At 49.0% G+C, this 26,657-nt stretch overlaps 1 protein-coding gene across 7 annotated transcripts in view; it reads right to left on the reverse strand.

Annotated features, from left to right (window-relative positions):
- Positions 1-7,407: 7,407 nt before the first annotated feature.
- AGO2 (argonaute RISC catalytic component 2) overlaps positions 7,408-26,657 on the reverse strand; it is a 106,141-nt gene continuing 86,891 nt past the window's right edge. For all 7 annotated transcript variants that reach the window (XM_073590396.1, XM_073590395.1, XM_073590391.1 and 4 more), the window contains 5 exons: positions 19,892-20,086; positions 19,666-19,800; positions 19,434-19,535; positions 19,140-19,339; positions 7,408-8,027 (listed from right to left, as the gene is read on the reverse strand). In XM_073590396.1, coding sequence (XP_073446497.1) covers positions 7,919-8,027; positions 19,140-19,339; positions 19,434-19,535; positions 19,666-19,800; positions 19,892-20,086 — 741 coding nt within the window. In that variant the 3' untranslated portion in view covers positions 7,408-7,918. The remainder of the gene's footprint in view (positions 8,028-19,139; positions 19,340-19,433; positions 19,536-19,665; positions 19,801-19,891; positions 20,087-26,657) is intronic.

The following is a 26,657-nucleotide window of genomic DNA, read 5'->3' on the forward strand; positions in this document are numbered from 1 at the left end:
GTTGCCGAGATCTGAATCTGAGCATGCGTTGCCCCCAGTGGTCACCGCATAGCAGCAATGGAGCTGCGGTGGCCTCCGGGCTTTAAGGAAATGCCGGCGGAGCCCCCCCACGCTGCACAGAGAGCCGCCGCCGCCCCCCAAACACAGAGCCACACAGAGCCGCACAGAGCACCGCTGCCGCAAAAAGGTAATAGGGATACTTCATTTACACCTTCCTGATGAGGCGCCCCCTCACCTCGTCATCGGGACCACTCCTCTGTACCGCCCTATAAGATGACACCCAGCGTACAAGATGACCACCGACTTAAGAGTTCCAGGGGTTAAAAAGTCATCTTGTACGCCGGAAAATACGGTACATACACATTTCATGAAACTACAGGAAATCTAAAAAATAGCCCTGGTGGTCAGTGTGGAAATTACAAGATTACTAAAAAATATTTCTTTATCAAAGATCTGAGACGTGGGAGGAGAAAAAACAGTTACGAAGTGTTTTTTTTTTTTTTTTTAGATACGCTTTTTTTGCTTGCAGGAATTTCAATTAATTGAAGCTTCCTAGTGGTGACGTTAGGGTATAAAAGGGATTGTTTAACATTCTGGCCAACTGGATGTAAATCTGAATTTTGCATTCCCGTTCGCTACATAATATTGCGTGAAGTATTGCCCATTATTTGACATACCATCAGACACATCAATCGCTTAAAAAAAAAAAAAATCTGAGAACAGCGGCAACAGTGACATTACATATAATTTACAGCTCATTAGAACAAAATATGAATTGCCCATATCTCAGAAACACAGAACTCTTCATTCTGGAAAGTGGAGCCCCCCCCCCCCTATAAATTCACAGCTAGCCAGAGCAAACACATTTCTTTACATCCTATTAAAACAAAAAAAAACAAAAAAAGTACAAGCCGGGATGGTCAATGAGTCTAGAAATATTCCGAGCCTAAAAAAATACATAAATATCTTAAATATTAAATGCTGGCGGCAGCAGATTGCTTCTAGTCCAAGCGCCCCCTCCGACGCCATTCCTATCACTATCACACACAAAGACAGTAACGACTCACACGGAATATAAAAGATTAGCACCAATAATAGTGTCACCAGCTTCATAGTAAGACAGAGCAGTGATTGTCCACATGTAGAAAGAACACGGCAGCCAGGAGAGGAACTGGAAGAATCGGTCAGGACTTCAGAAAAAGTAAGCACCGCTGGACGCCGGCATGCGAAGACCACCGACTGCCCGGATAAAGGGGTATTGGCATTCCTATTGAAAGAAGTGGCTTTTTTCTTGGGTGGGGAGACCACTGATCATTTAAGTAAAGTGGCGCGGGCAACCTCAGCTCGGTATCTGCAAGCAGGTAATGGGTTTTGGCTGCTAAGTTTTGGCTAAAAGTCAAGTCTTTGTCACTGATTCTGTTAGGAGGTAGCCATTAGTATCTACTACAGGTTACAGCAGCCTTATTTCCAAAAAAGGATCAACAAAATGTCATTTCACACAACCAAAAAAAAAAAAACTCTTCCCCAGCAAAAACGTTTTTTGTTTCTTTTGATGGTCAGCAGCAAAGACTCAAAACGTGAAAGGAGTGCGAATCCCACCGAGGGTCTTTAATAAAAAGACATAATACAGATATGGTCTATTTGTCAACACACGAGATCCCCTCCCCAACCATAGAAAAACTTCAAAGAAAATATGGCTTAAATCACCAGTCAGGATTGTCTTTCACTGGACTTTTACCAAAAGGACGATCACAGTGATCTAGTACTACACGAAAAGGCAGAATACAGAACTCAGACACTTTGTCTAGTATTTAGTATAATATTGAAAACTTTAAGAACTTTTTTTTTTAACTTTTTAAGGGGGGAAAGAAAAAAAAAAAAAAAATCACTGATAGTTTCCATATAGCAGACAAAATGAGCATACAGTGCAGAATAAGTTATAGGATCTACATAAGACAGCCCTATTCCAACCACAACGTTACTCAATAGGAACAATTTTTAGAAAGTGTGAAGTGCTGCCCGTGGATTTGGATCATTTTTATTTCAGTGCAGATTATAAATTTAAAGTAGTGATATTCTGCTTTTTGTCAGCAAAAAAAAAAAAAAAAATAAAAAAAAAAAAATAAATAAATAATGAATGCAGTTGCATTACTTGCCTATAAAACCCAAAAAGTACCAAATACTGCTCAATAATTTGCATTCATTGTATGAATATTGATGACAAGAGGCAAATATGTATTTCTTCTGTTTGCTACAATATGCATTTTTTTTTATTTGTATTGAGCCTACAAACTTTCCATATTTTTTTGTAAGTAAACTTTATGATACATTAACATTCATCTGAAGCCGTTAAGTTGCGTCCACGCTGACTGTGCGGCACGTGACACCGGCTACCGTGGGGGGGCGCTCTCACTATGGATGACCTGGATAATCACACCTGATTGGGGGCAGCATATGAAATGTATTAAGAGTATTTGTCTAAAAAAAAGTTCTAAACTTTTGAAAGACCTGGGAAATGTAGGAGTTCACCTTGCAGGTAAGAAATGCATATTCCCACTCATCACTATCACATTGACATCACCTATATTGGGTCCCCTATTCTTCAGAATTAATGCTGGTGTCTGACAATCTGAATTTACCTGCAAATTAGTAACCTATAAACACAAAAAGCAGAAATATTTCCACCTCCCCACCCGAAATAAAACACCGCAGGACGATTCTCTATTTTTAATGGACTAAGTGATAATGTAAAAAGGAGTGTGAGCAGTAAAGAATAAGCTATCAGGGGCTCAAGGGTTAGTTTGAACGTTAAGGAGTAACAAGTAATCATTCTTCACGCTCCGGTGGACTGCAGCGGTTTCCGTTTACTTCCTGTAATGATTTTATGACCGCTGCAGCCGATCAACCACTGTGACACTCATAGGCTGTACATGTCACTGCAGGAGATAAGCGGAGCACGGCAGGGACAACTGGAGCAGCGATGATGAAGACGGGAGTTTAACGGGAATCTGTCACCCTTTTTTGCCCTATGAGCTGCCAGCATTGACATCAGGGGCTTATCTACAGCATTCTGTAATGCTGTAGATAAGCCCCCGATGTAACCTGAAAGATAAGCATGTTAGATTATACTCACCGGAGGGGGCGGTCCAGGTCAATGGGAGTCGCGGTCCGGTGCCTCTCATCTTCATACGATGCCGTCCTCTTCTTCCCTTCCTGTAGTAGCTCTGGCGCAGGTGCACTGCTCTGCCCTGTTGAGGGCAGAGCAGAATACTGCAGTGCGCAGGCGCCAGACCTCTCCCGACTCCTGCGCACTGCAGGACTCTGCTCTGCCCTCAACAGGGCAGAGCAGTGCACCTGCGTCGGAGCCACTACAGGAAGGGAAGAAGAGGACGGCATCGTATGAAGATGGGAGGCGCCGGACTGGACCGCCCCCTCCGGTGAGAATAATCTAAAGGGCCTGTCACACTAAGCGATATCGCTATAACTTGTGACATTATAGCGATATCGCTGTGTCTGATACTTACCTACAACCCGCTCCCCCGCTGCTTATCGCGCGAGAACGTCCTGGACCGCTTCCTGTGGAGAGACGAGCGTGGAGGCGGGCGGGAGGACGTCAGGATCGCCTAGTGTGACAGGTAAGTAGCGACCCCCGTCCCCAGCGATGTCGCTGGTGAGATCTGCCTGTGTGGCAGCTCACTAGCAATCACTTAGTAATGCACCAGCGATCCTGACCGCGTCATATCGCTGGTGCATCGCTAAGTGTGACAGTACCTTAACGTGTTTTTCTTATCTCTTAAGTTACATCGGGGGCTTATCTACAGCATTACAGAATGGTGTAGATAAGCCCCTGATGTCAATGCCGACAGCTCATAGGGCAAAAAAAGGGTGACTGCTTCCCTTTAAGGTTTTTGTTTTTTTTTAAATCATTTAGCCCATTTTCTTTTGTCTGCTACATTTTTAATAAATCCCCAAAAGAGCCTTTTTTTTTCTTTTAGCAGGATCTTTTAATTCAGGATACTCATCCCTTTAGCCGCAGTTGTAGCATTAATTATGAGCAAATGTGGCTCTGGAGGACCTGCCTGTAATGCTTTAGTTCTCCTGCGGGGGGCAGTGCAGGGAATACAAACACTTACTGAACTTTATGATCTGCTTATTGTCATCGACAAAGGACCATCCTAACAAGTAGGGACTGAAAAACCCCATTAACTTGGAAAAAAGTTTATTTTTGATGTAGGGGAAGGTGTAAATGCCCTTTTAAATATGTTCTATAGACCGTAAGACATTAACCATCTTTCTAAATTAGCGCTACCATTATCTGAGCCAGTGCGGGGAAAAAAAACTGCACAAACTTTTACACACACCAGGATGAACTATAGTCTTCAGCTAAATAAAGTTTATTACCATTACAGCCGTTCATCGGAGAACTTGGGGGTAAAATAGTGAAAACATTCGATCCGATTATAAAATGTTGTACACGGCTCCCTTTGCATTAAAGAACTGAAATAAGAAGTTTCCTTATCGACTTAGTGCAACGATATAACACATGTTTACAATATCTGCCATTAATGATTTGTGTGCAAACTTTTTCAACAGAAGCAAATCTGCCTACTGACACCCAAAAAAAAAAACCCAGAGGATACAAATCACAATCAATACCCCCGATAACATGGTGCAATGCATAGATTCTTGGTAACTGATACAAAAGGAAAATAAAAAATTAAAGCACTAAACTCCTAGTAAATTGTAAAGGACTTGTCTTATTGAGGTTTTTTTATTCTGGTCGCTGCCTGCATCGGACTTATCGACGAGATGTCGCAAAGCCGTCGATCGTGGAGATCTGTTGCAAAGATATGGAAAACCCATGATGATCCAAAGCGGACAAGCCCTTGAAGCCAACAATGAACACAAGATGAGAAAGGAAATGACTGACGAGACCTAGGACTTCTAGGGATACAAAGACACAAAATACACTATTCTGAGAGATTGAAAAATCCAGCTAACACAGCTTTCAATGACTTTGCCTACAAGTGTTGACTTTGAGCCACGTAGTGAATCACATGGGGGGGTCTGTCGGGCTTCAGCGATCAGGTCCAACAAGAGTCTTTCTAGCTGACTGGTATGGGACATTGTGCTGGAACTTCCCGATGATGAGGAAGGAGCGGGAGATTTTATTTTTGTGTAAATGTAATAAGCATAGAAATCTAGAAAGTTATATTTTTGACAGGACAGTGACACTTTGTATTTACAACCTGTTTGACAGGTCTCTATATTAACAGAAAAGCCAACACAACCTGTGCATAGATCCATATAACAACCAAGATTATCTGAATTACAACAGGACCAAAAGAAAAAAAATAAGCTATTAAAGGGAGTCCAGGATTAGAAAATGTGGCTGCGTTTCCTCCCCAAACTGTGTCCAATATCGGAGCTCTGCTACCTTGCAGGAGTGAATGGAGCAAAGCTGCAATATTTTGGAATAAAGCAGCCACGTTTTCCTAATCCCCAGACACGTGGTTTTAATGAACATATACAAGTACAAAATAGATTTTCAATAATTCATTGTTATTAAACACTGTCAGCAAATTTAGCACCTAAATCATCGCAGGTTGATCATCCAGGGAAGAAAAAGTCTAGAATAACCCATTAAAACATACAAGTGCCCCCTTCCTAAGTATCAAATACAATTACACATCCCAGATCTTCTATCTGAATGGTAAAATGACAAGAGAAACCCCCAAGTCTTCACTCGAGATTTTACCAACCAGCGGTTCCCAGAGTATTGCTCTCCAGTACTTGCAAAACTACAACTCCCAACATGCCAGGAGTAGTTCTGTAACAGCTCGAGACCCACAAGTCAGAAACCACTTCATAAAGCAGTGATCTCCAAGCTGTGGCGCTGTTGCTGTCCAGGAATGGTGGAAGTTGTAGTTTTTGCAACGGCTTGTGAGAACCGCTGATACGGAGCGAAAAAGCTCAGTGAGGCTGGTTTCACATTTGCGTTACAGGCCGCAGCGCCGGCCTGCGCACGGCCGCCGCTAAGCCCCGCCCCCGGGCGCATGACGCTGCATGCGTCCCCTATCTATCACTGAGGACGCAGGCCGTGCGCAGTATGCGTTTGGCGGCGCCTGCGTCCTTTTGACGGTGCGCCGACCAGCGCCAAACGCAACCTGTTGCAATTTGGAGGAGGCGCGGCTTAGCGGCGGCCATGTGCAGGCCGGCGCTGCGGCCTGTAACGCAAATGTGAAACCGGCCTAAGTCGACAATCTCGCAAGAACGGCCAACGTGGGAAATAAAACCGCAGGGCCGTGGGTACAACTGCACGGTGCAAAAGAAAAATCATCATGATATTGCTTAAAAACCGAGTTCTTGTATTTAATCTCATTACAGAATTGCATATTCCTTAAAGCTCAGGAGGAGCAGGAAAAGATTAAGTGTAGACCGAAAAAAAAAAATAATACAGGTTGCATATGTAAGTCTCTGAGGCCTGACAGCATGAGGATGTCCCCTACCGACAGGGGCATTAAAAATCATAAAGCACAGTGTGGGGGGCCTCAAAGACTATAGAACAGAGAGATGAGCGTCAGTATTTGTGGCTACAAGTGTCAAACCTTGGCTGCGGTTAAAAAGTGCAGCATCTCTACTTATAAAATAGTTTGCATCAAAGAATTAAAAAAATAAAAAGAAAACATGTTTTTTTTAAATTAAATTTTTCATTTTTTTTATTTAATTTATTTTTAAACCCTTGGGGGGGGGGGGGGGGGGTCGCTCCTCACAATAACCCTGTTTGCAACCAGAGGGATCAGACAGACATTGCTTCTTATTGCATTGCAATGTGTAACGAGCCCACTGTGGGTGAAGCAGTTCCATAAAAACAAGGTTTTATTTTATTTAGTTTTTTTTTGTTTTTTATTATTATTCTTAATCCATTCACTGCCGGTGGTCCTGTAAAAAGGCTCTATATACAGGTCGCATTGTCAGTGCAAGGGTTAAACAGGACACCATTTAAGCCCGAGTACATAACATAGGTTTCATAGAAATAGGGGGTGATCTGTGTAAATAAAATAAATAGCACATCATCTCACATTAATACTGCTAAAATAGATTATTTTCTGTACATTAGCTTAACATGATTGTACTGTCCACATTGCCACAGACCCGTATTAGTCAACAACCTCGGGGGAAGAAAAAAAAAAATAGTACGAGTGCAGCCAGACAAATGCAACAATTAAAAACTATGTCTCAGTTTTACCCTTTTCTGAATGGCACGTTTAAAAATAATTAAAAAAAAAAATAAAAATAAAATAAAAATACTATTATATTCATCTTTGGTCAAACCTGACCCCAAGAGTAATAGTTGAATCATTTTACATACTGGAGTATTTGACACAAATGTCAGAGGAAGGTCAATAAAAAGAAAAAAAAAGTTTTATTCTTAATAAAACATCTTGATAAATTCAGTTAAAATATTTAAGGCTTTAAAAATCGTCAAGATCCTTCCTCAGATTTTTTTTTTTTTGCCTAGGTTGTATCAATTATCTGATAATTTTTCTCACACAAAAGTAGTATTTCATAGCGTTTGTTTTTTGTGAGCCCTGAGAGAACGGTTAAGATGAACCTTTTTTTTTTTCGTTTAAAAAGGGTAATTTCTGTAAACGCTTTCATATATGTGTGTATTTTCACAAACCTCACATGGATTCATTGCGGGTATGAAGAAGTTCAATGATTAAAAGAATATTCTGGGTCTGGACGGAAGGCTGGTTGGACACTGAGGGCCTGATGAGACTGACAGGGCTATGGGTAGATTGCACTTTTGCTGGATGCCGCTGTAGCTGGGAGCTACGGGTACAGGTAAGTGCAGCTGGTCTGGCGTGAATGCTCCTTCAGATATAGTGCCTCCATCGTTGGGTTCCAGCACCGGTTAAGCAAAGTACATTGTACGCAGTGTGTCCTGATGAACTTGTACTGCCTTAGCAAGTGCTTGATGGTCTCTGCCGTTACTCTGACCAGAAGTGTGGCTGCCTTCAGCACTAAAAACAGAAGGACACAACATTTAGATCATCACAAGATGGCAAAAAAATAAAGGCAAAAACCCTGCAATAAACAAAAAAACAAAAAAAACAAAAAAAAAACAACAAACACCGCCCGTATAATATGCACGGGATTCAGCGCATTGGTCATTAAATATAGAGACTCTGGGAATTCTATACAGGGATATATGTAGGAGAAAGACACAAACTAAGCGAGATGAGGTGGATAGTCTGGAAGCCCTAACTAGGGCGGAAATAGAAAAGGCACAGCACGCTACACCCGACACTCAACTGACACTTAGGCAGGCACATGAAAGGGTCTATAGGTTACTACTAGATAAAGCAACTAAAGGGCATGTCACACTAAGAGATATCGCTAGCAATATCGCTATAGCTAGTGACGTTATAGCGATATTGCTAGCGATATCGCTGTGTCTGATACTTGCCTACGACCCGCTCCCCCGCCGATTATCGCTGATCGCGCGAGAACGTCCAGGACTGTTTCTCGTCGTCAGCTTCCTGCGGAGCTTCCTGCTGTGACGACGAGTGACGCGTGGAGCCGGGCGGGAGGACGCAGGATCGCCTGGTGTGACAGGTAAGTAGCGACCCCCGTCCCCAGCGATGTCGCTAGTGAGATCTGCCTGTGTGGCAGCTCACTAGCGACCACTTAGCGATGTACCAGTGATCCTGACCGCGTCATATCGCTGGTCGGGATCGCTGGTACATCGCTAAGTGTGACAGCACCCTAAGAAAAAAGTTGGTCATCTATTGTCGATTATAGCTGCAGCCCAGAGAGGCAGCTCATTTATACATAGTATGGATACTGCAAAGGGGACAAGGGTTACTGGGAAGCCCGAAATTCTGGAGGTCTTCGCAGGTTTTTACCAGAACCTCTATTCATCAAGTAGAATGGGAGGGGAAGGGGGACGGAGGCATTTCTAGGAGCGGGACTGCTTCCGACACTATCTATGGAATATAGGGATAAGTTGGAGTCTCCTATCACAGTAGAGGAGTTGGAGATGGCTCTGCATGGCATGACTAATGAGAGGGCCCCGGGAGCAGAAGGTCTTCCTGCGGAAATATACAAACACCTAGAAGAAATTCTGCTACCCAAGCTATTAATAGTGTTTGAGGAGGCTATGAAAGAAGGGATTTTGCCTGCGTCTATGCGGGAGGCGGTGATAGTGGTGATTCCTAAGGACGGTAAGAATCCAGGAATTCCAGACTCATACAGGCCAATATCCTTGCTGCAGCTGATGTGAAAATACCGGCTAAAGTGCTGGCGAACCGACTAACTGGTGGTGTTGATACATTGATCCATATGGATCAATCGGGGTTTATGCCCAACAGATCAACAGCAGCCAATATACGGAGACTATATCTCAATCTGCAGTTGCCAGTCGATAACCCAGGTGGGAGGGTGATATCCTCACTTGATGCCCATAAAGCCTTTGACTCTGTAGAATGGTCATACCTGTGGAGAGTGCTGCATAGTATGGGCTTTGGTCCTCAATTTACAGCGTGGGATTCAGCTATTGTATACTCAACCCACAGCTAGAGTTAAGATTAATGGGGTAATGTCCGCGGGAATACAGCTGCATAGAGGAACGAGGCAAGGCTGTCCACTGTCGCCGCTCCTGTTCGCTATTGCGATAGAGCCATTGGCGGCTGCTATTAGACGCAACAAGGCAATAAAGGGGTTTCAATATGGCGATTTGGAGGAAAAGGTGGCCCTGTATGCGGATGGCTTTTTGTTATTCCTAGGGGACCCCTCGGCTTCATTGGATCATGCTGTGCAGACCATTGAGGGGTTCGGTGAGATCTCAGGACTGACCATAAATTGGTCTAAATCAAGCCTATTTAAAGTGGACAAGGAGGTGGTATGGACTCAGGAAGACATAGGGGCCAACAAACTACAATGTGTGGAAATATTTAAATATTTGGGGATACAGGTTTCCCTACCAGTGACTGAGTACCTTAATACTAATCTAGTACCTCTACTGGCAATTCTAAGAACTAAGGTGGAGACTTGGAACAAATTACACTTGTCGGTGGTGGGAAGGATTAATCTACTTAAAATGGTTTTAATGCCCAAGCTTTTATATATATTACACAACTCCCCAATCTGGAAACCGCAGAAAAGGTTCGGAGTGGTGAATTCACTGTTTAGGGCCTTGGTATGGGGTAAGAAACAACCTAGAATAAGGCTTGAAACCTTGCAAAGACCAAAGGATGAGGGGGGACTGGCAATGCCAAATCCGGAACTGTATATTTTGGCTGCCCAAAGTCAACATCTCAGAGGGTGGTCTAATCAAGAGAAGGCAGGCGTCAGAGGAGTGCTGGAACACGTACTAAATACTTGGCCTAGAGTATGGGAAGATGGGTGTAATGGGAGACTGGTGTCCCACTCTGCGACTTTTACAAGACCTGTGGAACAGACTAAAGAGGGTGAGAGGGGTGACCGGGTTGACTAGATTCACAGCTATATGGGATAATAGTAACCTCCCAATTTTACTTGGGAGACTGGAAGGCTGGAAACATAGGGGGCTGACATTAATGTCTCAAATTATAGATAACGGGGAGCTGAGACCGTTTGTGCAATTACAGAGTGAGTTTCAGTTGCCGGATTCTGAATGGTACCACTACTGTCAGGTACGGCATGCCATTACGGCTCAAAAACTTTCCAGAAACCTGCAGATACAATCTGACATAGTGTTGGACTATATACCGTATTTTCCGCTTTGTAAGACGCACTTTTTTTCCCCCAAAATTGAGGGGAAAAAGGGGGTGCGTCTTACAAAGAGGATATACATTTGCGCTGCCACTGAGGGTACTTGCCGCAGCACTCTGTGCCCTGATGCTGCCGCTGCGCTGTCCGCCACCGCCGCGCTCCTGTCCCCCGGTGGTTTCTTCCGCCGCCGCCTCGCTCTGTCCCGTTCAGCGTGGGGGGGTCTCTGTCGCTCCATGCCTGCTTTCTTCCTGGAAAATGGCCGCCGCGCATGCGCAGACGGACATCTCGGCACTGAAATCTCGGGAGATGAGATTTCAGCGCTGAAATCTCATCTCCCGAGATTTCAGTGCCGAGATGTCCGTCTGCGCATGCGCGGCGGCCATTTTCCAGGAAGAAAGCAGGCATGGAGCGACAGAGACCCCCCCACGCTGAACGGGACAGAGCGCGGCGGCGGCGGTGGGGCGGAAGAAACCACCGGGGGACAGGAGCGCGGCGGAAGAAACCACCGGGGGACAGGAGCGCGGCGGTGGCGGACAGCGCAGTGGCAGCATCAGGGCACAGAGTGCCACGGCAAGTACCCTCAGAACGGGACAGAGCGCGGCGATGGCGGCAAACACCGGGGGATAGGAGCGTGGCGGTAAGAACCGGGGGACAGAGCGTGGTGGTGGCGGTAAGAACCGGGGGAGAGCGCGGCGGTGGTGGCAAGCAGGCACCGGGGGACAGCGTGGCGGTGGTGGCAAGCACTGGGGGACAGAGTGCGGCGGTGGTGGCAAGCAGGCACCGGGGGACAGAGCGTGGCGGTGGTGGCAAGCATCAGGGGACAGAGGGCGGCAGCAGTAACAGACACCGGCAGCGGCACGCTGCACATCAAAACACCCCCTCATCCCAGCAGCAATGTTCCACTCCGGCCTCCTCCATCACCACCCCTGGTAAGCAATAAGACGCATGGATTATAAGATGCACCACCATTTTATTAAAAATAAAGTTTTTTTCCTATTTTTCTCCTCAAAATTTGGGGTGCGTCTTATAATCCGGAGCGTCTTATAAAGCGAAAAATACGGTATGTGGTGGTGGTGCTGGACTTACAAAAGGGGTAATTTCTAACACCTACAAAGATATATTGCATACACATTTAATGGGGTTCCCACTTAAAGCAAGATCCAAATGGGAGGGAGAGATTGGGGTGATGACTAACGAGGTATGGGACAGCGTCCTAGAATATGTCCCCAAACTCACTATGAGTGAACCAGCTAGGTTGTCCCATCTTTATGTGATCCATCGTGTGTACCGTACCCCCTTCTGATGTTTAAAATGGGCCTGAGGGACAACTCTGACTGTCCAAGATGTGGGGGGTCTGATGCCGGAATCCTTCATATGATGTGGACTTGTCCCAGGCTATCTGCGTTCTGGTTTAATGTCATTAACAGAATAGAAGGGGCTTACGGAAGTGTTATACCCAAAAACCCACTGGTCTGCATACTGGGATATGTGGAGGAAATTGAAATAGTTAATAGTGCAAAGCTTGCTATAGCCAGACTTCTATATGTAGCAAGGAAGCTGATTGCGAGGAACTGGACCAGGAAAGAACCACCTTCTGGGAGAGAGTTTGTGAAACAGGTGTCTTGTATCATCCGGCTGGAGGAAAGGATATATGCTAAAAGAGGCAATTCTAAAACCTATGAGAGGTTGTGGAATCCCTGGTTACAATACAGTTAACTGATGGGAATGTGCTATATTTTACAATGCTGGTGTTGTGGATAGACCATTAATACCCGGACATAGGAACATTTCTGTTTTGTATAGTTTGATTGACAATATGGGTAAAAAGGATGACTAATGGTAAATTACGGTGTAAGAGAAATCTTATGGAGAAAAGAGTTATATAAGCTGTCTACATGGGGGGTGGTGTGGGAGGGGCGGAACAGGGATGTTCAATTTGTAAATCTATTGTTTGTGGAAGATTTACTGTATATTCTGTATTTTGAATTCTGATTAATAAAAACAGGATTTTTGGGTTGCTTACCGTAAAATCTGTTTCTCGGAGCCTTCATTGGGGGACACAGAGACCATGGGTGTATGCTGCTGCCACTAGGAGGCTGACACTATGCACAAAAAAAGGTTAGCTCCTCCTCCGCAGTATACACCTCACCAACCGGCAGGAATTTCCTCAGTTAGTGAGAAAGCAGTAGAAGTAACAGAATAGATTGAAACAGAACAGACAACTCAACTGTACATAACCAACAACATAAGAACAGGAGTTGTAGAACATGGGAGGGTGCTGTGTCCCCCAATGAAGGCTCCGAGAAACAGATTTTACGGTAAGCAACCCAAAAATCCTGTTTTCTCGTTCGCCTTATTGGGGGACACAGAGACCATGGGACGTCCCAAAGCAGTCCCTGGGGTGGGAAACAAACTTCCATCAGGCCAGTGGACTCACCACCGCTGCCTGCAGGATCCTTCTACCTAGGCTGGCCTCCGCCAAAGCGTAGGTGTGGACCTTGTAGAATGTCACAAACGTGTGAACAGATGACCAGGTTGCAGCTTTGCAAAGTTGCAGTGCGGAAGCTCTGTGGCGCACCGTCCAGGAGGCACCCACTGCCCGGGTAGAGTGCGCTCTGACCCCTGGAGGGGCCACTCGATGCTTGACCCAGTAGGCCTCCAAAATTGCCGACCTGATCCAGCGAGCAATAGTAGCTTTGGAGGCCGGCTGACCTTTCTGCGCCCCATCTGGAATGATGAAAAGAGTCTGACTTCCTCAAACGAGTCGTTCTAGCTAGGTAGACCTTCTTTGCCCTGACCAAGTCCAGCTTGTTCAAGGAGCGCTCCCGAGGGTGAGTTGGACCTGGACAAGAGAACAATATCCTCATCCAGGTCGAAAGTGGACACCACCTTAGGAAGGAAAGAAGGCGGAGTCCGTAGAACTACCTTGTCCTGGTGGAGCACCAAGAAAGGGGAACGACAAGAAATGGCCGCCAATTCCGACACGCGCCGGATGGAGGCGACGGCTACTAGGAAGGCTACTGTCCATGAAGGGAGAGATAGGGAAACTTCCCTGAGAGGTTCAAAGGGAGGACCTTGCAGAACCTCGAGAACCAGGTTAAGATCCAATGGATGTACGGGCGCACGCGCATGAGCCACTCCCTGAAGGAAGGTCTTGACCCGAGGACAGGAGGCCAGTGTCTTCTGGAACAAAATGGATAGCGCCAAGACTTGACCTTTTAAAGAGCTGAGGGCAAGGCCCGCATCAAGGCCTGCCTGAAGAAACGCCAGGACAGAAGGGGGAGAAAATGACATGGGCGGAATGTTATTGGCCTCACACCAAGTGAAATAGGCTTTCTGGCCCGGATCATGGCATGAATAACCTGATCGTTTCAAAACCTTGGTCTCAATAGCCACGCCGTCAAATTGAGCGGCCGAGAATTGAGGTGGCAAATCGGGCCCTGAGACAGCAGATCTGCCCTGTCTGGAACCTTCCAGGAGGCGTCCGCGAGAAGGTTGACGATGTCCGCGAACCAAGACCTTCTGGGCCAATTCGGGGCGATGAGGATGACTGGACTTCCTTCTGCTTTGATTTTCTTCAACAGCTTGGGAAGAAGGGGAAGGGGAGCTCAAACTAAGACCAAGGAATGGTCAGAGCATCGGCGCCCCTGGCGAGAGGATCTCGAGCCCTGGATACAAACTCCTGTTGAGGCGAGACGCCAGCAGGTCAACGTCTGGAGTTCCCGAACGACGGCAAAGCTGATGAAATACATCCGGATGTAAGGACCACTCTCCCGCCGCGGGACCCCCGCGGCTGAGAAAATCGGCGGCCCAGTTGTCCATGCCAGGAATGTGCACCGCGGATATTGTTGTAACTGAAAACTCTGCCAAGTGAAGAATTTTGGACACTTCCGCTACGGCTGAGGCACTCAGTGTCCCCCCCTGGTGGTTGATATCTGCCACCGCTATGGCAGTCTGTCTGAATACGGATTGGCAGGCCCCTGAGAAGTCTCTCCCAGTGAACGAGAGACAGATAGATCGCCCGTATCTCGACGACGTTGATCGGCAGAGCTGTCTCTAGTCGACCACAGACCCTGAACAGTGTGATTGCGAAATATTGCCCCCCCCAGCCGAGGAGGCTGGCATCCGTTGTCACAATCTGCCAGTGAATGAGAAGGAATGACCGTCCTAGGGCAATGAGAGGTGACGTTTGCCACCAAATGAGGGACTGCCTGACCTGGTATTAAAGGCGAATTTGACGATCCAGGGAAAGAACAGACCTGTTCCACCGAGACAGGATGGCCTGTTGGAGGGGTCTGGAGTGAAATTGAGCAAAGGGAATCGCTTCTGTCAACGCCACCATCCTTCCTAGAACTTTCATGGTTGTCCGGAGAGATGGAAGTCGTGTGGTCTGCAGCGATCGTACATCTCGCTGCAGAGAAACTATCTTCTCCACTGGGAGAAAAACCCTCGATCGACGAGTGTCAAACAATAGGCCCAGAAACACCAGACGTTGTGTCGGAACAAGGCAGGACTTTTTGTTGACGAGCCACCCAAAAACAGAGTGGACAGGGTGTAGAGGACGATGGTAAGATTTTGGCGATCCTGGTGAAAAGACGGAGCTTTGATCAGAATGTGATCGAGGTACGGAAAAAGAACGAGACCTCTGATCCTCAACAAGGCCATCAACGCCGCCATGATCTTTGTAAAAACTCTGGGTGCAGTGGCGAGAATGAACGGCAGTGCAACGAACTGGTAATGGTCCTGGTGAATCGCAAAACGCAGGAATCTCTGATGCCCGGGAAAGGTGGGAACCCATGAACTCCTGCACCTCCATGGAAGCGATTACCGACCGAAGAGACTCCGTCCTGAAATGACGCAATCGGACCCTCTTGTTCAGTAACTTGAGATCCAGGATGGGACGAACTGCACCATCTTTTTTCAGCACTACAAACAGGTATGAATAAAACCCTGTGAAACGTTCTGATTCGGGAGCGGGCAAAATCACCCCGGAACTGAGGAGAAAGGTGATGGATGCGAAGAAACCCGGACTAAGGCAGGGTCTTTTGGAAGGACCCGAAGAAACAATCCCGGGGATGAGAAACAAACTAACTATCTTGTATCCTGGGGATAAAACTTCCCTGACCCAAGCATCCTCTTCTGAGGCAAGCCAGACGTCTCTGTAGAAAAGGAGTCGACCGCCCAGTTGGGAAGGACCCTCGGGACTTCCTTGATAGTCAGGCTGATGTGGACCGACCAGATCTGGACCTGGAGGATCTGCCCTGGGATGAGTGAGATCGCCAGGAGGGAGTGGGTCTCAAGGAGACCTTCTTTCTATCCTGGCATGCCTGCGGCCTCTGTTGGTAGACCGAAAGGGCCGAAACTGACGCCTTAGCGGAGGCCTACGAGGCTTGGACTGAGGGAGGAGGGAACTTGTGCCTCCAGTGGTGTCCCTAATAATCTGGTCCAGCTGGGATCCAAAGAGACGCGCTCCCTGAAAAGGCAGATTGGTAAGGGACCTTTTTGAAGACAAATCCGCCTGCCAAGCCTTGAGCCAAATTGTACGCCGGATTGTAATCACGTCGCTGGACGCCTGAGCCGCGCAAGACGCGGCATCCAAGGAGGCAGAGAGCAGATAATCCCCTGCATGGGAGATCTGGTTAGCCAGTTCGGCCGATTGCTCCGGTTGGACTTTATCTAGGATGCCCTTGCGGAGATCCTCCGCCCAAGTAGCTATGGCCTTTGCTACCAAAGATGAAGCGAAGGCTGGGCTTAGCGCCGCGGCAGCCGCTTCGAATACTGACTTTGCTAGGGATTCTATAATTCTGTCATTAGAATCCTTTAGCGACGCCACACCTGAAATCGGAAGGACCGTGTTGTTAAGATAGTCTGGACACGGGCGCGTCTACAGAGGGGGAAGCCGACCAGTTGTCGGTGAGCTCTTTTGAAAATGGATAGAGCACGCCGAGACGCTTCCCTCTTTGAAAGCGTTTGGTCGGATTTTCTCTCTCTCCCTGGTAAGAATCTTGCCAAACTCAGAGCGGGAGACGAAGACTCTGGAAGGTGTTTCTGCCCGTCTGAACGAAACCTCCTGATCTGAGCGTTTCGCAGGGGAGTCTGTATTTCAAAGGTGTGGTTAATCGCAGCAATGAGGTTCTGTACCGTAACCTTCATGTCCGCGTCCTGGTCCGAATCCAGCTCTAAAATCTCTTCGGATGACGCATCCGAGAACGCTTCACCTGACTCGGGTGAGGAGGCACGGGAGGGCGACTGCTGGGAAGGACTATGTGGAGAGACCAGGTCAGGAGAGGATTCCGGCCGGAGATCCTGCCTGGGTCTTTTGCGGCTTCTGCTGGCTGGCTCAGATGGAACCCCTTGCGACCTGCTGGACCCTGCAGAAGTGTCCAGAGGCAACTTATCAAGAACGGCCACTAGGGACTGAGACACCCTGGTGAGGTCCGCCACCGACTGTGATAGAGAAGACGCCTAGCCAGGAATGGGGGGGTTCACACTCACGAGGCGCAATAGATGGTTCCTGGACGGCATCGGGCTGAATGGGATTACTGCAGTCTAAACCGAGGGGAGTGGGAAAGTTCTCTGTGCTGGCGGACGGGCACGTTACGGTTTGCGGTTAGACATAATGAAAGAAAAGAAGAAAGAAGCCCGAGGAGAAGCCGGAAGGTTGAGGGAAAGAAGGCAGAGGAGGGTGTCAGTCTGCAGTTGCAGAGCTACTCACAGTCCGGTGGCCCGAAAGGCGATGTGCCCAGCTCGTCTGAGATGCAGGGCCGCAGTAGAGGATAACGAGGATCCCCTTTCCACTGCCCGATGTCTTCAAAGGCGTCCGGCTTACAGGCTGCAAAGATGGCGGCAGCCTGAGGGAAAAGGAACGCGCGGTTCAGGAGAGAAGAAGGGCGGAGCTAGCCGCCTGACCCGGAGAAGACCGCCCGCTGCCCAGCTACAGACTAGGAGGGTGGGTGGTCCTAGAACGGGCGGGAGAGCAGCCCGCCTATAACAGAGGGCGGGGGGCGTGGCCGCGACGGCCGAGTAGGCCCGAAATGAAGCCGGGGACTAAATTAGTATCGGCGGCCGCCTGTCAGCTCGGGGCGGCGCGGAAGTCCTGCAGCGCTGCCACGGCCACCCAAGAAGAAACCGCCGCCCGAACAAAGCCCTCAGGATAAGCACGCATAAGAATGGGGGGGGGAGACAAGGCCCGCACCGCAGCCGGGGCCTGGCATGTGGCGCAATAGAAAGTGCGGCGGCTGCCGGGAGGCGCAGGCAGCTGAGGACCCTGCGGCACTGCCCTGTGCCGCTCCGAAGAATCCTCCAGTGGTGTCTTCAACAAAAGTACCTTGTAAATCCAACGCTGTCAGAGTCTATTTTCCCCTGTGTCCGCGCCTCGTCCGACCGACAGGCTCTGGTAGGCGAGTGGGTGGGAGGCGGGGGGGGGGGGGGGGTTGGGCAAGGACCATCCGTATAGCTGGCACGCACCTGTGCAAAGCTCCTGGTCCTGCTGCGGAGAGCTATGAGGATACGGGGTGGCAGTACACCCCGTACTCATAGTCTCTTTGTGGGACTACAGATGTGACTATTCACTCTGCATCCCTCCGGAAAACCTGAAAAGGAACGACGCACATCGAGGTAGATATGGGTCTAATGAAAGACCCGTGTCCACCTCCTACTGACACTAAGCTGAACTGAGGAAATTCCTGCCGGTTGGTGAGGTGTATACTGCGGAGGAGGAGCTAACCTTTTTTTGTGCATAGTGTCAGCCTCCTAGTGGCAGCAGCATACACCCATGGTCTCTGTGTCCCCCAATAAGGTGAACGAGAAAATCTATTTGATAAAAAAAAATAGAGACTCTGAACATTTACTTCCCCGTCAAGAATGTGGGCCTCGGGGTCATTCCTTCGGGGCAAAAATGCAGCAGACTGGACGATAAAACTGCCAAGTTTTACAATTCCTGTTATGGATGCGATTTTTCCCAAAAATTTGTTTTGAAAAATCTCAAGCACTCACTGTGTAAAAATATCCAGCATAAATTGTCCAGCTTGTTAATTTTTTCCTACAGCTGTAAACGCAATATAAAGCGGTGAAATGTGTGTCCGACCTGCCCCAGTATCAAGACGATTCCCATCACCGTATTTATTGCTGCAGCATTTCCTGTTCACATGTTAAGATTTGCTAAAGGCATTGAGTAAATATGACGAGCAAGAGCCGGGCCTGGGGGCCCCCACAGAGTAAGGGGCTGGGGTAGGACATCTATAGGACTACGTAAATCTGCAGACGTTTACAACTTTGAAAGTGGCCATGCATCTAAAGATTCGTGCCCTGAACGTGTGTGCAAAAGGGTAGAGGAGCCGATTTATAAGTGATCCCAATAATAATATTTCTATCTACTGTACCTGTCGTGTTCTTTATCCACCAGGTGATATCTGGCTCGGAAAGCCACTAAGTGTGCGTAGTAAGCAGGAGCGGGGATAGACACAGAGCGAGTGCAGCGGACATAAGTGTGGCACAGCTGGTAAGTGAGAATTTGCAGTTCATCCGAGGAGAATCTGTTATCGTCCCAGAGGACGTGATAGTGCGAGGGTCGGCTTGTTCCCTGCGTTGTAAGAAAAAAGTAAAAAAATTTAGATCGCAGACAAACTGTCATTCTGAGCTAACAAAGTGAATATTGGAACTAATCAATGACCTACCTGTATACCAGCGTGACTACACAGGTAAAAATCAAACTCTGATGGGTGTGTGATCTTTGTATCCACAGTGGTACCTGCAGGAATATTTCCACTTTTTCCAACCTGTGTTGACAGAATAATATTTAGGCATCATGCATTTCTCATCTGCTAACGAGGATGACGTTGGCAATGACATGAGAACAAGTGGTGGGTAAAAGGGAAATGTCAATGGTTTACCACACGGACACCTTACCCGCTCGTTCCGATCTGTACAGAAGAGTCTTGTGTGATGCCTTTTCTGTACAACAATGAAGGTAATACCTGGCTGATAATCCTTCTCCAATTTAATGCAGGCTTCTCTAATGGCAAGAAGCTCGTGATGCAAAACCTGTACCAGCAAAAGAAAAACAATATACATTAAGAATTTCAATTAAACTATCTGAAGAAATGCAGCAGGTTACAAAACAAAAGAAGCCTACCTGCTGAAACTGCCCCTCCGAAACGCCATCCCTATAGAAAATGATCCTTGTAGGCTTGAAACGAGTCGACTTGTAGAACTGGATGAGCAGCTCGCGGACCATGGCAGCCAAGTCCTGGATAATCTCCTGCCGATGCTGCTGCACTCTCACAGTGGCACAGTATCGGTTGGGATGAGCGTCCATGCTACCTACAACCTATGCCGAACACCAAAGAATTGGGTCAAAATTTTGTAATCTGCAGACTACAATTACATACAGTAGTGTTCAAAATCATGAGTTAATCAAAATGTTTAGGGACATTGCACACTTTCCTAATTCATGAAGAGAAATGTAGATAATGTTTAACTACTTTACAAAAAAACCAAAAAAACATTGGGCTGTTCTATAAAAAAAAAAAAAAACAACTATCTGCATTTGTCAAACGCAATGTGTTGCATTTTTGTGCGCTCGGCGCAGCGCCAAAGGGGCGTATGCGCCGGCAAAAGCAGACCAGCGCACGGCCAGCGCACCCAACGCTAACTATAGGGTACACCGGTGGCATGCAGCGTCATGCGCCCATAGGAGGAGCTGACCGGAGGAGGTGCGGCCAGGGGCGGAGCTTAGCGGTGGGCCTGCGCTGCATAACGCAAGTCTGAAAGTAGGCCAAGATTAGCGTCACACAGGCGTCTTCTAGCTGTCACAGTCCTCACAGGTAACTTGAGACTGTCTGATCATCCTGGAGCCGATCACTGACTGAGCCTTTGCCATTCTGACTATTCTTAAATCCATAAGAATGGTAGTCTTCTCTAATTTTCCACGTCTCTCTGGTTTGGCTTTCCATGGTAAAGCATTGGAGATCATTTTAGGTGAACAGCCGATCATCGTCTGCACTTCTTTATAAGTTTTACCCTCCACAATCAACTTTTTAATCACAGTAGGCTGTTCTTCTGAACAATAAATTGAACAAACCATATTTCTCAGGCTTTCAAGGAGAAATGCATGTACAACATGTCCTGGCTTCACCCTTAAATAAGGGCCACCTGATGCACACCGGCTTCTTCTCCAAATAATTTACCTCACTAATTGATCTCCACACTGATTTTATTACTCTGTCGCCTAATTGGGGGACACAGAACCGTGGGTGTTATGCTGCTGTCCACTAGGAGGCGACACTATGCATAATCTGAAAAAGATTAACTTTGGCTCCTCCTCTGCAGTATACACCCCTGGACGGCGTCAGCCTTCTCCAGTTTTTGCTTAGTGTCGCAAGGAGGCACACCTTTTTTCTTCCGTTTTTTTCCTTTTTTCGTCCGGAAATACAGATGAAGAAAAGTGGGTCTCCAGCGAGACTCCCGGCATGGCTCCCTCCTCGGTCCCCTATTAGGGGTACCCGGTTGAGGTCGAGGTGGCTATTCCCCATGTCGCTCCCTCCCCAGTCCCTCGGGTCCTGGTTCGAGGTCGAGACCCCCCTCCTTCCCCAACCCTTTTAAGGGGTCTGGGTTGAGGTTGAGGCGAGGATGAAGACCCCCTGACGGTGACAGACGCACCCTCCCTAATCCCCCGCAGGGGGCATTAGGTTGAGACGCCTCAGGTAGGGTCGGAGATCAGGCAGCATTCCGCAGCTTCCAGGGACCCCAGGCCGGCTGAGGGATCCTGTTGGGGCCGGGGGAGGGTGCGGACTGGATGGCACAGCAGAGACAGGGCTTTTCTGCGTCCCTGTCTCTGCAACAGCAGCGCCTCCATAGCGCTTCAGGGGCCCTCCATACAGAAACCGCTACCCCTGCTACCCCCACCGCTATCCAGTCGACCATTCTGGGGGGGGTCTGGTACAAATCCGCCCCCCCTCCCCCCGGACTACCGCGCCGCTCTGGAGCCCTCCTGGGCATCAGGCTGGGCACAGAGCTGGGCTGTGTAAAAACGCGCCCTTTCTGCCTCAATCCGCCCCTTCTATGACACTCCAGCGTGTCATTTTGGTCATCCGGGGGCGGGGAAAGGCGGCGGCTTCGGCTAGCCGCCGCCTTTTCCCCGCCCCCCCGGATGACCAAAATGACACGCTGAAGTGTCATAGAAGGGGTGGATTGAGGCAGAAAGGGCGTGTTTTTACACAGCCCAGCGCACCCTTTTCAGCTCTCCGCCCCCTCCTCCCTCTCCTCAGAGTCCCGGTGGCCATTTTTTCTGGATGAGATCCAGGAGAGGAGCATCACAGCGGTCTCCGGGGGGCACAGAACTGGGATCTGTCGGCGCTGGACCTAGGGGCACACCGGTGGGGTAAACTCACAGCTGGGTTCTCATACTCAGCTGTGAATCTATACTTCCTATAAGGCTCTCTGTGGGTTCCCTCTGCGTAGCCACCCCTGTACGATCCCTTATAGTCAGCCTCTGTGCACTATGCCGGGCTCAAGGAAGAGAACCAGGCAGGAATGTTTCTATGCATTCTGCACAGCCTGCAAAGCCACGCTCCCTAGTGGCAGCACGTATCCGCACTGCCGGGACTGCATCCAGAACTCAGGGTCAGAACCCCAGGGAGTCCCTGACGCTTCAGTGTCACAGGCCACGCCGGAATGGGCAACTCAGATGTCTCAGTCTATGTCACAGTCCATAGACAACCTAACTGCTACATTACTGCAAGCTCTGCAGAGTCGGGCCCCGGCTATGGACGGTACACAGCAAACGGACAGCTTGTCTCAGGAACATGCTGCTTCCGACTCTCACAGACGTAAGCGGACCCACAGGTCTCGATCACCTGAGTCGCACTATAGCACAAGGTCGTCCCCCTCCAGGGAGAGACAGCGTCATTCCAGGTCTCCTGGGCAGTCCCCTGCCACAGACAGACAGTGCAATTTACCACAGGGATCCCCCACCACATTAGACCCCCGCCCCAGGTCGCCCTCCAGGGATCACGTTAGCGAGGCACAGGATTCGGAGGGCATCTGTGACTCCGACTCAGATAACGAAACGGTCAGGTCCGTGGTACCTTCTCCCCCTAGCAATACAGCGCTAGTTGAGGACATAATTTCTGCCATTCATCGGGTGCTAAAAATTCCAGAGTCGGCCCCGGAAGTCCCAGAACATAGGATTTGCTTCGAAAGTGTTCAGAAACCACCTAAGGTCTTCCCTAATCACCATGAGTTTGAGAAAATACTTACCAAACAGTTTGCGCAGCCTGAGAAAAAATTCGCTAATCGCAAATATTTGGAAGCGAAGTACCCCTTCCCACAGAAAGACACCAAACAATGGACAGATCCACCTGAAGTGGACCCTCCGGTTTCTAGGCTAGCAGCGCAGACTTTACTCTATCTGCCGGATAGCTCAACCCTCAGGGACGCAGCAGACCGGCAAGTAGAACGCATGGCTCGTTCTATTTTCGAAGCGGCAGGCGCCTCTCTGGGCCCTGCGTTTGCTTCAGTTTGGGCAGCCAAGGCCATCCTGGCTTGGGCCAAAAAACTACAGGAGGGTCTTCAGGCTTCAAATCCTGAGCTCTCGGACCAAGCGGTCCAGATAGTGGTAGCAGACTACATGATTCATGCAGCCCTGGATTCCGCCAGAGGTGTAGCGGAAATAGCATCAAATGCCATCACGATCCGACGCATCCTCTGGCTGCGAGAATGGAAAGCGGATGCGGCCTCAAAGAAGTCCCTCACGCGACTTCCGTATTTTACTGGAAGACTTTTCGGCGAAAAGTTGGACACCATGATAGCCAATGCCACTGGGGGTAAGAGTACCTCTCTCCCTCAACTAAAACCGAAACGCACGTTTAAACGAAGAAACCAGATGCGATTCCGATCCTTTCGGAATTCCTCGGGCTGGTCCGTTTCGCGCCCAGTGCAAAACCGTAACCGTTCTCCACGCAGAGACAACCCACAGACGCAGCAGCGACCGGACAGGGCTTGGCAGTCGAAAGCAGGCCAAGCGAAACCCAAGGGAGGAAAACCTCAGAACTTCGCTTCATCATGACTCGCGACCTCCGGAAGACACCCCACCAGTAGGCGGCCGACTTTTACTCTTTCAGCAAGTCTGGCTGCCTATTACAGAAGACAGGTGGGTCAGGGAAATAGTGTCTTCCGGATACAAGATAGAGTTCACTTCCGTTCCACCGAACCGGTTCTTCCTTTCTATTCCTCCAACACCACCAGAAAAGGCTCGTGCTTTCCACCAAGCGGTTTCCTCTCTCCTTCAATCAGGAGTTGAGGTGCCGGTTCCCGCGAACGAGAGATTCCGAGGATCCTACTCAAATTTGTTCGTAGTCCCCAAGAAAGGAGGCGGTGTCTGACCCATACTGGACCTAAAACAGCTCAACAATTACGTACGGGTCCGTCATTTCCGCATGGAGTCCCTCCGGTCCATAATTGCATCCATGGACCAGGGAGAATACCTCGCCTCCATAGACATACAGGATGCGTATCTCCACATACCAATTGCTCCCGCCCACCAAAGGTTTCTCAGGTTCGCGGTCAACCAAAACCACTACCAGTTTGTCGCCCTTCCGTTCGGACTCGCCACGGCTCCAAGAACGTTCACCAAAGTCATGGCGGCCACCATGGACGTCCTGCACTCAAGAGGCATCCTAGTCGTCCCGTACCTGGACGACCTCCTCATCAAGTCTCCCACTTTCAAAGACTGCGAGGTCAGTGTCTCAATCACACTAGACACTGAGTCGCCTGGGATGGCTAGTCAACCTACAGAAATCGTCAACTATCCCAACTCGGACTCTAACATTCCTGGGAATGGTATTCGACACCGCCAGGGGCCTGGTGCTCCTTCCCAAGGACAAGACACTGGCCATCCGTCTGGGAGTTCGCACACTCCTTCGCAGTCCTCCTCGATCTCTCCGGTTTGCCATGAGAGTCCTCGGCAGGATGGCAGCAGCAATAGAGGCAGTGCCATTTGCCCAGTTTCACCTCAGGGTCCTTCAACTAGCCATACTCAGATCTTGGGACAGGAACCCCTTCTCCCTCGACAGGGAGTACAGGTTGACGTCATCAACCAAGAGGTCCCTGCATTGGTGGCTCAAACCAACCTCGCTTACACGAGGGAAGCAATTCCTCTCAGGACAATGGAAGATCCTGACTACCGATGCAAGCCTGACAGGCTGGGGGGCGGTGCACCTACATCACAGGGCAAGTGGTCACCGAGGGAAGTGACATTGCCCATCAATGTTCTGGAAATCAGGGCCATCCTCTTGGCACCGAGAGCCTTACATCACTTGCTTGCAGCCTCGCACATACGGATACAGTCGGACAATGCCACGGCTGTGGCATACGTGAACCACCAAGGCGGGACCCGCAGCGCCCAGGCGATGAGAGAAGTGGCTCATATCCTCCGCTGGGCGGAAGACACGAGGTCGGTACTTTCTGCGGTACACATTCCGGGTGTAGAAAACTGGGAAGCAGACTTCCTCAGCAGGCAAGGAATGGACTTGGGGGAGTGGTCTCTCCATCCCGAGATTTTTTACCAGATCTGTCAACGCTGGGGAACCCCGGAGGTGGACCTAATGGCATACCATCTCAATACCAAGGTCCCCAATTTCATGGCCAGGACTGGTCCCAGTTCCGACTCCTGTACATTTTTCCACCCCTCCCCCTAATCGCCAGGGTCGTGAGGAAGATCAAGCAAGAGGGAGTTCCGACCATCCTCATCGCGCCAGACTGGCCCAGACGTACATGGTACGCCGACATCGTCCATCTTACGGCAGACGCCCCCTGGCGTCTACCCGACCGTCACGACCTTCTGTCTCAAGGTCCGTTCTTCCACCAGAATTCAGGGGCTCTCAATTTGACGGCATGGCCCTTGAAACCTGGATTCTAACCCAGGCAGGTTTTTCACCGGCAGTCATTGCAACTATGATCAGGGCAAGGAAGCCTGCCTCCGCCAAGCTCTATTATCGTACCTGGAGAGCTTTCTTTTCTTGGTGCGAATCTCATGGACAAGTCCCACTCCCTTATTCCCTCCCGAAGGTACTAGGTTTTCTTCAATCGGGCCTAGATGCCAAGCTATCCTTAAGTTCGCTTAAGAGTCAGGTGTCGGCGCTTTCAGTCCTTTTTCAAAAGCGCATTGCTATTAAACCGCAAGTAAGGACTTTCATCCAGGGAGTTTCCCGATTGGTTCCTCCCTACAAACGTCCGCTGGATACGTGGGACCTCAATCTGGTCCTGACAGCATTGCAAGCTCCACCCTTCGAACCTCTTAGAGGAGTTCCACTCTCCATTCTGTCTCAGAAAGTGGTTTTTCTAGTGGCGATCCGGAAGGTAGTCGCAAGGGGTTGCCGGCTTCCAAGGCTACCCTTGCCAGGTGGATCAAGTCCACCATACATGAGGCCTACCGACTTAACAGTTCCCCTCTTCCGGCCGGTATCACGGCACACTCTACACGAGCAGTAGGGGCCTCCTGGGCCATTCGGCATCAGGCTTCGGCACAACAAGTGTGTAAGGCGGCCACTTGGACTAGCCTACACACGTTTACGAAACACTACAGTGTTCATACCCAGTCCTCAGCGGATGCGAGCCTGGGTAGACTGGTTCTGCAGGCGGCAGTACCCCAAGTCTAGGGAACTGTTAACACAATATTCGTCCACTGCTTCCCACCCAGGGACTGCTTTGGGACGTCCCACGGTTCTGTGTCCCCCAATTAGGCGACAGAGTAAAGGAGATTTTTGTGTACTCACCGTAAAATCTCTTTCTCTTAGCCTTTAATTGGGGAACACAGCTCCCACCCTGTTGCCCTTACGGGCCGTTGTTTACTGTTGAGTTCTCATATTATTCCTTACATAGTAGCCTTCTTACAGGCATAG

The sequence above is a fragment of the Dendrobates tinctorius genome, unplaced genomic scaffold, assembly GCF_039654945.1.
Source record: "Dendrobates tinctorius isolate UK_male_01 unplaced genomic scaffold, ASM3965494v1 ptg000116l, whole genome shotgun sequence".
Taxonomy (NCBI): Eukaryota; Metazoa; Chordata; class Amphibia; order Anura; family Dendrobatidae; genus Dendrobates; species Dendrobates tinctorius.